This window comes from Aspergillus wentii, assembly GCF_001890725.1.
Source record: "Aspergillus wentii DTO 134E9 unplaced genomic scaffold ASPWEscaffold_1, whole genome shotgun sequence".
NCBI classification, from domain to species: domain Eukaryota; kingdom Fungi; phylum Ascomycota; class Eurotiomycetes; order Eurotiales; family Aspergillaceae; genus Aspergillus; species Aspergillus wentii.
Window position 1 is genome coordinate 2,625,770 of NW_024467832.1, and position 12,832 is coordinate 2,638,601.

At 45.9% G+C, this 12,832-nt stretch overlaps 5 protein-coding genes across 5 annotated transcripts; 3 read left to right on the forward strand and 2 right to left on the reverse strand.

Moving 5' to 3' along the window:
• Positions 1-110: 110 nt before the first annotated feature.
• On the reverse strand, positions 111-1,511 carry ASPWEDRAFT_241356 (zinc-dependent alcohol dehydrogenase family protein). The gene is made up of 3 exons (XM_040832574.1): positions 1,005-1,511; positions 486-932; positions 111-418 (listed from the first exon to the last, which is right to left on the reverse strand). The coding sequence occupies exons 1-3, from the start codon at positions 1,389-1,391 to the stop codon at positions 374-376; spliced, it is 879 nt and encodes a 292-aa protein (XP_040694692.1). The 5' UTR covers positions 1,392-1,511; the 3' UTR covers positions 111-373.
• Positions 1,512-4,864: 3,353 nt separating this feature from the next.
• ASPWEDRAFT_101237 (aldo/keto reductase) lies at positions 4,865-6,200 on the forward strand (the record flags this gene model as incomplete). Its single annotated transcript, XM_040827367.1, has 7 exons — positions 4,865-4,933; positions 4,983-5,129; positions 5,208-5,312; positions 5,372-5,653; positions 5,711-5,766; positions 5,817-5,962; positions 6,031-6,200. 7 exons carry the CDS (start codon positions 4,865-4,867, stop codon positions 6,198-6,200), a joined length of 975 nt encoding a protein of 324 aa, XP_040694693.1.
• Positions 6,201-7,364: 1,164 nt separating this feature from the next.
• Positions 7,365-7,774, forward strand: ASPWEDRAFT_34487 (N-terminal L-serine N(alpha)-acetyltransferase NAT4). The gene has a single exon (XM_040834009.1). It carries the CDS (start codon positions 7,387-7,389, stop codon positions 7,699-7,701), a length of 315 nt encoding a protein of 104 aa, XP_040694694.1. The 5' UTR covers positions 7,365-7,386; the 3' UTR covers positions 7,702-7,774.
• Positions 7,775-8,583: 809 nt separating this feature from the next.
• Positions 8,584-10,078, reverse strand: ASPWEDRAFT_99115 (GPI-anchor transamidase subunit GAB1; the record flags this gene model as incomplete). Its single annotated transcript, XM_040839639.1, has 5 exons — positions 8,584-8,822; positions 8,876-9,498; positions 9,549-9,751; positions 9,814-9,878; positions 9,937-10,078. The coding sequence occupies 5 exons, from the start codon at positions 10,076-10,078 to the stop codon at positions 8,584-8,586; spliced, it is 1,272 nt and encodes a 423-aa protein (XP_040694695.1).
• A 234-nt stretch (positions 10,079-10,312) lies between these two features.
• nop7 (mRNA-binding ribosome synthesis protein NOP7) lies at positions 10,313-12,775 on the forward strand. Its single transcript, XM_040829499.1, has 3 exons — positions 10,313-10,389; positions 10,447-10,545; positions 10,613-12,775. The coding sequence occupies exons 1-3, from the start codon at positions 10,368-10,370 to the stop codon at positions 12,526-12,528; spliced, it is 2,037 nt and encodes a 678-aa protein (XP_040694696.1). The 5' UTR covers positions 10,313-10,367; the 3' UTR covers positions 12,529-12,775.
• Positions 12,776-12,832: the final 57 nt, after the last annotated feature.

The following is a 12,832-nucleotide window of genomic DNA, read 5'->3' on the forward strand; positions in this document are numbered from 1 at the left end:
ACAGACACGTTGACGATGGCTGATTCGACTCCTTATGATGTATGATGAGTTGTGGTTGCGGCGATGCGGTCAGTGCTCGTGCGGGGTGATTGTCTATTCTCGATAGAGCAGGTAGATACGCAGATGCAGTATTGGATATTATCATGAATATTGTTTAATTTGGTGTTTAATTCAATATGGTAGAATTTGGTTAAATAATATCAAATAAGAAGCACTTTGGTTTACTGCATTATAGTTGCGTTGCCATAACAGGTGCGGGGAAGCTCAGTAGGAAAGAGATGGTCCGTATTATATATTCCTTTTGAATTTATATACTATCGCTAGCTAAACATTTGGTCATGAAAAATAGCTGTTTCTCCAGTCGTCATGTTATTTAATCAATCTTGATAGTCAATTTTCCGAAGTGCTTTTGAGCCCACTACATCCCAGATGGTTAGCATCAAGATTCTATTAATCATTATGTGATAGCAAAATGGAGTACTCACCATGTATTCGTAGGCCTCCTTGGTCTCTGCCAGAGAGAAGACCTTGTCATCAACCACCGGGCGGATATTGTTCACCTCGATTGCCTTGTTCATGTCGTTCATCAAAGCCCTGCTTCCCACGTAGACACCGCGAACAGTGCAGATGTTGCTCAGAGTGTCAAGAACGCTGGGCTGGCCTCTTGGGTCAACGCCACCGAGGAAACCGATGACACTGATCACACCTTCGAACTTGATGCACTTGAAGCTCTGAGCAAGAGTGCCAGTACCACCAACTTCGATAATGTGGTCAACACCGACGTTGTCGGGGGTCAGCTTGCGAGCGGTCTCGCCCCAGTTAGGGTCATTTTTGTAGTTGATGACATGGTCGGCACCGAGCTTCTTCAGCTTGTCTGCTTTGGCTTCAGAAGAGGTAGTGGCAATCACGGTCGCGCCAGCAGCTTTAGCAAACTGAGATAGGAATCATGTTAGTACGGCTATCTCTTTTCTTTTCGTTCTGGTTCTTTATATTGGAAAGCATACCTGCAACGCGAAAATGCTGACACCACCGGTTCCCTGTACCAGCACGACTTCTCCGGGTTTCAGCGGCTTCAAGCCATACAAAGCGTTCCAGCTAGTAAGGGCAGCACAAGTCAAGGTGCTGGATTCGAGGTAATCGAGGTTCTTGGGGGCCTTGACCAGCCCATTTTCGTTAAAGACACCGTATTGGCGCAGAGAGCCATCGATAACACCACCAAGACCAGTTCCAGCGGCTTTACCATCAATAGGGCCGTACTGGTGTCCCTGGTTAAACAATGTAGCGACCTTGTCTCCTGTGTTAAACTGAGAGACCTTTGATCCGACCTCGACAACTTCACCGGCACCATCGGAACCAGGCACAACAGGGAACTTGATCGGAAAGGGGTACATTCCCTATCGACAAAAGAGATGTCAGTTTTCCGTGGTAATGGCAAGCATCAGAGTATCCACATTCATATGCTCCTATTCAATGAGCTCAATGAACATACCTTGGGAATAATAAGGTCACGGTAGTTCAGCGAGGCAGCATGGAACTTGACCAAGACTTCATTCTCACCGACTTTGGGAACAGGTGCATCGCCAAAAGAAAGGCTATCGAAGCCATTCTCCTTGTCGAGCACAGTCCACTGCTTCATTGTTGACGGAGCCATGATGTTTGATTAGTGCTTGAAATCCAAACGATACGAGTTCGAGATGAGCAATCAAAAAATATGGTCTTCTTCGACCGAGGGGCAGAGCAACATTTAACACTACCACTCCTTGACGTAAGTTGGTGGTGAGCTCCACAGCTATGACGATACCTACCCTTCGTTAGTTGGGAACGCCGAGGCATCTCCGGCGAGTTTTTACTCCATCAACGAATCAGGTTTTCCAATGGAGGGATAAATCCCCATTCCTCGGGCACTTTTGAAGAATATTAATAAAAAAAAGGATTAATAATGATGGGTGGATTAACGTAATCGGACACCGAACCGCCGGGACACCGAACCGCCGGCGGCCTGACCGCCACCACCGACCTGTCGTACGAATTCAACCAATTCATCAAAACTGAAGCTTTTCAACGCCATAAAAATGGATATAAGTATGCTATCTAGAGATGAGAGGTTAAAGCTTGCTGTTGAAGCTTTTGAGAAGGGCAAATTCCACTTAAAACAAGCCTGTGCTGCTACTTTTAATATCAAGATAAGCACCTTAAAAGGCCGCCTGAAAGGCATTAAATCTTGTAATGAAATTGAAGCTAATTTAAGAAAGCTTTCTAATAGTGAGGAGCTGACTTTAAAGCAAAAGATTCTTAATATAGATTCCCGCGGCTATCCCCTTATAATCTCAAAAGTATGCTATCTCGCTGAGCTTCTTTTCACTGTAAAATTGAAGCCATCTAAAGCTAAAGATGCATTTATCAGTGATAAATGGGTTAGCCAATTTACCCATCGCCATGAAGAAGAATTGAAGTCTAAATACATAAAGTAATATGACTATCAATGTGCTAAATGTGAGGATCCCAAGATTATAAGGTGGTGGTTTAAACTAGTTTAAAATACTATACAAAAGTATGGGATTCTTGAACAGGATATATATAATATAGATAAAACTGGCTTTTAAATGGGAATAGCTTTAACTGTAAAGGTTATTTGTGGATCAGAAACCAGAGAATCCTATGCAAGATTAATTCAGCCAGGGAATTAAGAATGGGTAACCTTAATAGTCACTATTAATGCTGCTGGTAGTGTTCTACTACCGCAGATTATCTTAACTAGGAGAATACACTAATCACAGTGGTATGAAGCTATTCCTAAGGAATATCATATTAGTATAAGCAAGAATGGCTGGACTACAGATGAACTTAGCTTTGAATGGCTTTAAGAAGTCTTTAAAAAGCATACCGCTTCTAAAACTGCTGGCTAATACCGTCTTTTAATTCTTAATGGCCATGGAAGTTATTTAACTATTTAATTTGACTAATTCTGCAAGGAAAGAAGGATTATTCCTTTATATATGCCTCCTTATTCCTTACACAAGCTTCAACCACTAGATGTGAGCTGTTTCGGGCTATTAAAGCAGCTCTATGGCTGGCGGATCAGTGACGCTATTCAGAATGGTCATGAATTTATTAATAAAGCCAACTTTCTATTTCATTACTAGCATGCTCACTGCTAGGCTTTCTCTAAAGTAAATATTATTAGCAGCTTTAGAGCTACTGGTCTTATTCCTTATGATCTAGAGAGAGTGCTTTTAAAGCTTTAAATCTAGAAAACACTAACACCGCTATCTACTTCATCCTCTATGTCATCCTTTTGCCTTGGGAAAATGCCAGCGAACCTATACTAATTAAATCAATAGAAGAAGCAACTTTAAGCTCTTGGACTAGAGATATCATCATTAGTTACAGATTAAATGCTAGAAAAGGTTATAAAAGGTGCGGAAATTATAATGTAAAGCGCTGTTCTACTCTAATAAGAAGTACATCAGCTTCGCACGGCAGATAACTATTAAAGGAATAAGAAGAAGGCTTCATAATACTATATTTAGGAAGGAGGCAGTTTAACAGGCCAAGAAGGTTAAGAAAGAGGTTAAGAAAGAGAGAGAGAGATACAGAATCCATCTCTAAAGCCACGGCGACCACCACGCTGCAGTAATTGCAATGTTGAAGGTCATAATAGATTAAAATGCCCTGTACCTAAAACAACATAATTTTAATAAAAAAACATGTTTATATGGCGATAAAAAGCTTCAATTTTAAAAATTAATTGAATTCCGTCAAATTCGATGAGGTCGCCGGCGGTTCGGTGTCCCGGCGGTTCGGTGTCCGATTACGTTAAGCAGTCAAAGACCACGAGGTCTGAAGATCATATCAGTTGCACCGACCGCCACTTCATGCTGTTGCAAACCATTGCCGTTGTTTTTCGTGTCGATTATGGATGATCTGTCCATCGGAAGTCTTAGCAACGGTTGACGTGGCGGGGTACTCTGTAAAAGACTTGGACTTGAAGAAGTTGAAGGTGAAGAAGACGAGGAATTTCGACGTCCATCAAAAGGGCTCTTGTCACGTGGCCATGCAGTGAATGGCATCAATCCCTGCCTGTTCCCTGCTGCTGCTTTCTTCACGATCCATCATCTTGCATTTTGCATCTGACTTCTTTTATTTCTTTTTCTTCTTTCTTATTTTCTGAAGCGAGTCTGATAATATCAAGGATAAGCGCTCTGATATCTGCCAACAACAACTCAGTGTCCTCTTCAAGAGTATAATGCCTCGAATGACGCAGTTTCACGACAATTTTACCATGACTTCGATGCTTAGGATAGTGCACTTGGTGACACTCAGAGTCTATATATGCTCAAATGCAAGAAATCAACAGTGCCGGTTATAGCTGCCATTGGTCTTGTCGAAACACGGTGTGGTCTCCAAATTGGCCGAAACATTAGTAGACAGCATCACAAATATTTCATGAGGACATATTTGCAATACAAACCATTCATCCAATCTATTCCCCCCGCGATATAAATAATGTGATTAAATGTGACATTGTCGAGTCGCAATGTGCACAAGGATCGCGCAATATGGCATCACGATTAGTTGACGGCAATCAAAAGGCCCCAGTGCCGTCTACCAATCACCAACAACAATCGAATACCATCAAATACACTAGATCGTTCAAGAACAGCATTTCTCATCGTTTGCGCAAGGTGATTAGATCTATGCTGGGATCAGCAGCGTGGTGAGGGGTAATCTGGCAAGGTCTGAACGCCGATTTATTATCCCCTCCATCGCTGCGCTCGACGCTCCTAATTTACTCTCTTAATTCAATCAATCTTCTGTCGTATTCTTGTTGAGAAATCCTTCTCAACCACGCATAGCAATCGTCATGTCTCTGGGACGTACCTTCAAGCTCAACTCGGGCCATGAGATCCCTGCCGTCGGTCTGGGAACCTGGGTAAGTTACTCATCTCATAAGAAATGGTTCAAATACCGATATACAGTAGCTCTCCAAACCCCATGAGGTTGAAAATGCCGTCGAAACAGCTCTACACTTGGGATATCGCCATATCGATGCTGCTGCATGCTATCTGAACGAGTCAGAAGTGGGCAACGGCTGGAAAAAATCCGGTGTTCCTAGAGAACAGATCTTTGTAAGTTTTTTCCGAGAGATAATATCTTTGATGGCTCAGCTACGATTCTCGCTTATTCTTCGTGGTTTTATCCAATAGATCACTAGCAAACTGTGGAACACTCATCACCATCCCGAAAACGTGGAAGAGGCGCTCAACAAGACTCTGAACGATCTTCAGACAAACTACCTTGATCTGTACCTGGTACGGTAATTGAAATATCTTCCCACGGCGATACACGTTTCTGACTTGATACATTATAGATCCACTGGCCAGTGGCATTTGAGCATACAACTGAGACTCTCACACCCACAGATCCGGTCACCAAAAGATTCCGAATTGCAGATGTCCCCGTCTCCGACACATGGGCAGAATTGGAAAAGCTTGTCAAGGCAGGCAAGATCAGGAGCATTGGAATTAGCAACTTTACTATCGAAAAGACCCAAGAATTGCTCAAGACCGCGGAGATCCCTCCAGCAGCGAACCAGATTGAAGCCCACCCCTATCTCCAACAGCCGGGGCTCACCAAGTTTCTGATTGAAAATGTGAGGCATTTAGTTCCAGACGGCTTAAGAGAGATGTTTTCGTTGACCGTGATATAGAACATTCTTCCTGTCGCCTACAGCCCGTTGGGAAATAACATCTATGAACTTCCACGGTATGTCACAGGCTATCATTTGTTACTCGACTTGCTAATATGTTTATCAGCGTTGTTAACGACCCTATCGTCGAAGAAATTGCAAAGAAACTGGGCAAAGACCCTGCTCAGCTGTTGATCTCATGGGCTGTCCAGCGCGGTACAGCCGTGCTGCCCAAGAGTGTCACCTCATCGCGGATTGAAAGCAACTTCCAAGGTAAGCACCTAGCTGATATCAATATTTCACTGTATAAATATCAAAACTCATCATTTGTTTCCTCCTAGACTTTGTCGTACCCGATGCTGATCTCGAGGCGCTCAACAAACTCGACCGCAACCAACGATACAACTACCCCTTCCGTTGGGGAATTGACGTCTTCGGTGAGCTAGGAGCTGAGGAAGCTGAAAGACGGGCAGAGGAGCATGCTGTGAAGTTGAGACAAGAGGTGTCTTAGTGGATTGTGATTATCGATGCAGTTGATGCAGTTGATGTACAATTGTATATATTGTTGAGTTGCTATATAAATCACCATCTATGGTGTACATGAACGAGAATCAACATAAATTCAATTACGAGCCATACATCTTATAAAGATACTTCATAAATCTCAAATTTTTAAACATCTCGTATTATGGATACATGTAGGAAGTACGGAATAATTATTGCAACGAAGACCTGCCAAAAAAAGACGCCTCCGACGCGCCACCAAGAGAAAACCACTCCTCAGTCTGATCAGTCAATTCATTTACCACCACATTTTTAATCCACAACCCCCCTCACCTAATTTTCTGATATCATATACAGTTCTAATGAGCTGTATTGAAAGTGATTCCGCCATCAATCCCCCAAGATCAAGATGTCCTCGTCGATCAAGAGTGGTCGAGTGTCCAAGACCAAAGTGAAATCGCCGTCGCAGCTCAGCCGTGTCTTTTCGAAACAAATGGCAAAAGAACAGAGAAGTGAGTGATATTCCAGTATTTAGACGTCTTTTGCTTGATTGTTTTCCTTGATCTGTGGTTTGTGCTCGATGAATCAAGGGTTGTCTTGCTATCTCGAGTTTCCAACTTCCTCATTGAGGGCTTGGGTTTTATTTGCGTGAAAAGGATATAAAAATTGCCATTTCTTTATTCCTGTTCCTCCGTCTTTTTTTTTTTTTTTTTTTTTTTTTTATTTATGACCCCGTCCTAGCCTGTCGTTATCATTTCGACGTCTATAAAACGCGTTTAACGCGTCTTCTAGAACCCAAACCACTTCCCCTGGTTGAACGCACCAATCAGCTACCACTCGACCAATTCATCTCATCTTATGTGCCACAGTCTCTGCTTGAGATAAGTTCAAGAAAGACTCAAGATGCGAATGATTCTGGATCCGAGGAATCGCCAGACTACAAAATGGACATCTATACGGCAAATTCCATTCCTGACGCAGACTTCGAGGCCTGTTTCAAACTTGTCGAGGGAGTATCCGACGACTACGAGAAACTAAGCACAGGATGGTCTCCATCGAAGAAACGAAAGGAGATGCGACTGCCTGACATGAAATATATAATTCTGCGTCGATGTTCAAGACACGACGTCACCGGGAACGATGACGTGGAGTCTCCCCAGGAAGAGGGGGAGGCCTTGGGATTCACGTCATTCATGGTCACGTACGAAGATGGGTACGAGGTGGTCTATCTATATGAGATTCACTTATCATCAGCGGTTCAAGGACAAGGGCTAGGGAAACAGCTGATGCTGAAACTCGAAGACATCGGACGACACATTGGCCTGGAGAAGATCATGTTGACCGTTTTCAAATCGAATACAGTCGCCATGGGGCTTTACAATCGAGTTGGATATACCGTCGATGAGTTCTCACCGCCGCCAAAGATACTGCGGAATGGGACAGTGAAGGAGTCCAGTTATTTGATATTGTCCAAGTCGTTGCGCACAACGTCTGCATGCATGAATTAACTGAGCATCAACCCCTTCCCGTCATCATGGTCAGTTGTACAACGCACAGCGCATTGAATTGGCTTATCTTCGGCGGCCTCGAAAGGCTGGTCATCAGCTGAATGTTCAGCTCCAGCTCAGCTTTGGGCTATGAAGCGTATTTATGAAATCCCTTTACCTCAATAGGCTCATAGCCCGCCTCCATCACGCGACGGCCCACACACTAAACATTTGAGTGCCTCGAGTATCTACACAGTAGATAGTTGATTTTATTGGCTACTCGTCCTACTGTGAATGTGTTGTCACCCAATGACCCAACAATCTCGCTATGGGGGAGCGTCATATCAGATACGGAGTTCATGCTCATCCACTTACTGCACTTGCCTAGTCTCGCACAGTGGTATGCAGCCGATGGATGGCTGTCTACAGATCTTTCTCAGGCGACCTCGATTGAGATCTCAATGCTGCCCTCAGGCCTCAACTCCGAACAGATTCTTATAACGTCATAACCCGACTTTCCTTTTCCGGATCAGGGCAGCCACACTTCAGCGATGCCCGCTTGAAACCCCACTCGTATCCTATCTATCTATTACGGGGCGCTAAGGTCTTGTTCCCTTGCTCAAACAATGTTATCGGATCGACGAAAGTGATGGCGGGGGTCGTGGAAGAGCATGTGGACGGTGACAGGGGGATTTACCGGACCATGATCAGAATGACTCTGGTTCTGAGATGATGTGGTTGATGAAGGAATGATGATGATTACAATATTTATAAGACAGAACTATCTTTGATGAATACCCATACTTGAAACTGAAAATGTGTTACAGCTGTCACAGTTTATTAATAGACTCTTATAATTTGAAAGGGAAGCTATGTGGTGAAGGCTCTAATTAAAAATCAATTCTAAACTTGTCTCACATCTTTCCCTCTCATTTCCGGATACTTCTGCTCCCACTCATCTCTGAGTGCAGCAAAGATGGAGTCGGCCAGTAAGATGGAGAGCCCAAGACTCCAGACAAGGGTGATGGCATAGAAGAAGTTGGCGTTACCTGATCCGGCGTAGATCCATAGATGATAGAATGCGGGACCGAGGAGAGTAGCGTACAGAATGGCAGAGATTGCGAAGAAGGTGTAACGCATCACTGTGATTCATTAGCCAATGTCAATGCATTTGAAGTAGGTGGCGTGAACTTACAAGGGAAGAGATGTCGATAAAGTGGGAGGAGTGCAAAGTAGAGAGATACATCTGATATACTAGGATAGGGCTTGAAGATGGCGAAGACGCCTAGGAGAGCGGTGATGATAAAGAGAGGCTGTCGTCGCAGCCGCACGGTCAATCCTCCAACATATGCGGCCAGATGAAGCCAGAAAACACCGAGGAAAAACTCTCGGAATGAATCAAACATCTCAATGAAGAAATACCACCACAAACCGACATTAGGGGTCAAGTCAGGGACGAGTAGCTGGAACCCGTACGTTGCGGATATGAATTCCCAGAAGTCGCCAATGATCAGACAGGATATTCCAAGCAGTCCCGTGATGCCACCTAGGAGGATTCCGAAATGTTGTACAGCAAAGAGTGCGGCACTGGAGGGAGGCTTCGTCGACTGTGCGCGCTGATCATAGCACAAGATAACAAGCGGGATGAACAAGAGAACTGGGTAGATGGAGAGGTACGACGCAAATCCCAATGCCAGCATGGAATTCAAGCTATTTCCCTGGACAGCGCTCGATATGGCGTAAAATATTCCGGTAGTGGTAAACACGGTCGTCGAGCGGCCCAGACATGTTGCAATAGTGAAAGGGTTGAAAAGGAACCTTTGGGCCTTGTCAGCAAACTGCATCCTGCAGAGCACGCTTGTACATACCAGGCTGCCACTGCAACTCCATCCCATCTAATGTTCTTTCTCAATGCCGAGTGTAGTCTCCCTGACACAGACTGTCCCGAATTGGATATAATGACCAACGCGTTCGCATTAACAAGGTCGATCAGCGCGTAAAAGATAGCGGTTGGTAGAGCAAAGTCTTGAGCATTCGGGAGCAAAGCAAATATCGGAAGAAGCAAGGGTGCCTATTTTCAAGCTGGTCAGAGACAATGGCCCTCGATGGCCTATATGTGTAGGTATGCCGTACCTGATGATAGACACCGCCGTCGTAAGGAGAGACATTGCGAGTATAAAGAAAGAGACCTTCCTGCACTACAGTCACGAAGTTAGCTCACAAGTTCAACCCGTTGGCTCCATTCTCGATACTCACATCTCTTGAAGCTATTCACTGGCGTCGACACCTCGACTCGCCCCGTCAACAAGTCAGGCAGTGAGGGGAAGAGACCGAGGAGCAGTAGTCGTAAGATCAAGGCCACACCGAACACGGCAGCCTTTCTTCGATCAACCAGCATGGTGGCTCAATGCGATGAGAATATACCGATCGAATCAGACAATATCAAAGATCAACAGGCCATATCGGTGGCCGTGAAGCACTCCGCATCGCCTCCAAGTGTCCCTTTTCCCATCGACAATCACCGACCGCCAAGACTCCGCGCATTTCCCTTTTCCGCAACGCACGGACCATCGGAGCTTAGAAAAAAAAAGTAGGAAAAAAAAAAAGTTATCGAGAAATTTTTTGGTTATCAGAGAAAGTCTCCATCCACCACCACTTGATCATCCAACACCAGACCATTCGACAAGATGGGCAAGATTAAGAAGAAGGGTACGAATCGATTGCTCGTGAACTGGAAATTATTGCGTTACTGATATTTCTTTGCAGGTACTTCTGGCCAGGCCAAAAACTACATCACTAGAACTCAGGCTGTCCGCAAACTCCAGATTTCTCTGCCGGACTTCCGTCGACTATGCATCTTCAAGGGTATGTGGGATTGCGCCTTATATTGAAAAATTGAAAAGGGAATGCTGACTGTATCGGCCAATTATAGGTATCTATCCTCGTGAGCCCAGGAATAAGAAGAAGGCCTCCAAAACATCAACCCCCAACACCACTTTCTACTACACAAAAGACATCCAGTACCTCCTCCATGAACCGCTGCTCGCCAAGTTCCGTGACCAGAAATCGGTTGCAAAGAAGATTGCTCGGTCTCTTGGACGTGGAGAAGTCAGCGATGCTTCCCGTTTGGAGAAGAACCATGCGCCGAAACTCACCTTGGACCATGTCATCAAGGAGCGCTATCCCACCTTCATTGACGCCTTGAGAGATCTTGACGATGCTCTGTCGCTGCTTTTCCTCTTTGCCAACCTGCCGTCTACCGCCCATGTGCCACCCAAGACTATTGCGCTCTGCCAGCGTGTTACCCACGAGTTCCAGCACTACCTGATCACCACCAACTCCTTGCGCAAATCGTTCCTTTCCATCAAGGGTATCTACTACCAGGCGACTATCCAAGGACAGGACATCATGTGGCTGGTCCCTTACCGATTCGTGCAGCGAGTGAATGGAGATGTCGATTACCGTATCATGGCCACCTTCGTCGATTTCTACACCACCTTGCTAGGTTTCGTCAACTACCGACTGTACTCTTCGCTGGGTCTGAGATACCCTCCCAAGTTCGACACACGGAGTGACGAGAACGGAGCCGAACTCGCTGCATTCACTCTTGAAGGCCGTACAGTTGGAGAGGCGCCCAAGGCTCTTGAAGCCGGCAACACAAAGCCGAGCTCTTTGCCTAACAAGGAAGTCTCCCGCGAGGTTCAAGACAAGGTTGACAAGGTGATCAAGTCTGCCGGTCTCGACAAGACCAAGGACGAGCAAGCAGTGCAGGCCACTGAGGAGGCGACTGATGCCATTGACAAGTTCGAAACCGCCGCCCCCGAGGCTGACACCCTTCCCCAACCCGAGATGAGCGGCAGCGAAGCTGGCGCGCTTTTTGCGCCATTCACCGTCTACGTCTCCCGAGAAGCACCTAGAGCTCCGTTGGAATTCCTTCTGCGCTCTTTTGGCTGCAAGCGAATTGGCTGGGACACCGTTCTCGGTGACGGCGCTTTCACTCACGACGAGTCAGACCCCCGTATTACACACCAAATCGTTGACCGACCCCAGCTTCCCGAGTCCGCTCTCCCAGCTATTCCCGCGGCTGATGGTGCTGCACCCCAGAAGGTCAGACCCGGAACCCGGATTCCCGGTAGAACATATGTCCAGCCTCAGTGGGTTTGGGATTGCATCAACGAAGGAAAGCTTCTCCGTCCCGACTTGTACGCACCGGGCGCTACTCTGCCTCCTCACTTGAGTCCGTGGGTTAAGCCTAGCAAGGGTGGCTACGATCCTCGTGCTTCTCTGGCCGAGCAGGAAGAGGAGGGCGAGGCTGATATGGCAGCCGAAGAGAGCGACAGCGATGAAGAGATGGAAGACACCACTGATGACAAGAAGAAGTCTGACACGAAGACAAAGGAATCCGAGGAGTCCGAAGAAGAATCTGTCGACGGCGGTATGGATGTTGCCGGCACCGACGACGATGATGACGATGACGAAAGTGAGAGTGGCGAAGAAGAGGAGGAAGAATTCGGTGGACTCGAAGAAGACGCTGCCTCTGAATCCGAAGACGAGGAAGAGTCTGCCCGCACACAGCACCAGAAGGAGCTCGAGGCGGAGGCAGCTGGCCTTCCCTTCTCCTCCGGCGGCGCCGCTGGCGAAGCAGCAAAGAAGAAGTCCTCGCAAGCCAAGAAGATTGCCGCCAAGAAGTGCAAGGAGGAAGAAGAGCTGGAGAGACAGAAGATGATGATGAGCCGGAAGAAGCGCAAGCTGCTCGAGAAGATGATGTACTCGAACAAGAAGCAGTCCGACGAGGCAGCCAAGCTGCGGTCCAAGAGAAGAAAGGTCGAAAAGGGGGCCGAGAAATAAAAAGTTAATTCATCTTTTGTGATAATGTGATATCCTCGCTTGGATTTGGAGGCATTCAATTACATGGCGTCTTGATGTTGTTCTATATTCTGCATGCAAATGGTTACTGAGACTGTAAATTGCTTCCGAGTCGTGGCGCTTTGTAGACATACACATTCTTTTTTAAAATTTAGACAATGATCATATATTCAATTGAACTCGATATATCCTCCATATGACTTGTTTCAATCTTTTGTGATCCATCCACGAGCTTAACAACTGTGGAAAGATCACGTGACATGATGTTTTTTTTTTTTTTTTCTGT

What these genes read in the sequence shown, in the direction of transcription:
- ASPWEDRAFT_34487 (XM_040834009.1), top strand. Translation starts at nt 7,387, where the DNA reads ATGGTCACGTACGAAGATGGGTACGAGGTGGTCTATCTATATGAGATT.
- ASPWEDRAFT_241356 (XM_040832574.1), bottom strand. Translation starts at nt 1,391, where the DNA reads ATGTACCCCTTTCCGATCAAGTTCCCTGTTGTGCCTGGTTCCGATGGT. An exon ending in TCAGCATTTTCGCGTTGCAG is followed by an intron (nt 933 to 1,004) that starts GTATGCTTTCCA and finishes TTCCTATCTCAG; the next exon opens with TTTGCTAAAGCTGCTGGCGC. An exon ending in AGGAGGCCTACGAATACATG is followed by an intron (nt 419 to 485) that starts GTGAGTACTCCA and finishes TCTGGGATGTAG; the next exon opens with TGGGCTCAAAAGCACTTCGG.
- nop7 (XM_040829499.1), top strand. Translation starts at nt 10,368, where the DNA reads ATGGGCAAGATTAAGAAGAAGG. An exon ending in GGGCAAGATTAAGAAGAAGG is followed by an intron (nt 10,390 to 10,446) that starts GTACGAATCGAT and finishes ATTTCTTTGCAG; the next exon opens with GTACTTCTGGCCAGGCCAAA. An exon ending in TCGACTATGCATCTTCAAGG is followed by an intron (nt 10,546 to 10,612) that starts GTATGTGGGATT and finishes GGCCAATTATAG; the next exon opens with GTATCTATCCTCGTGAGCCC.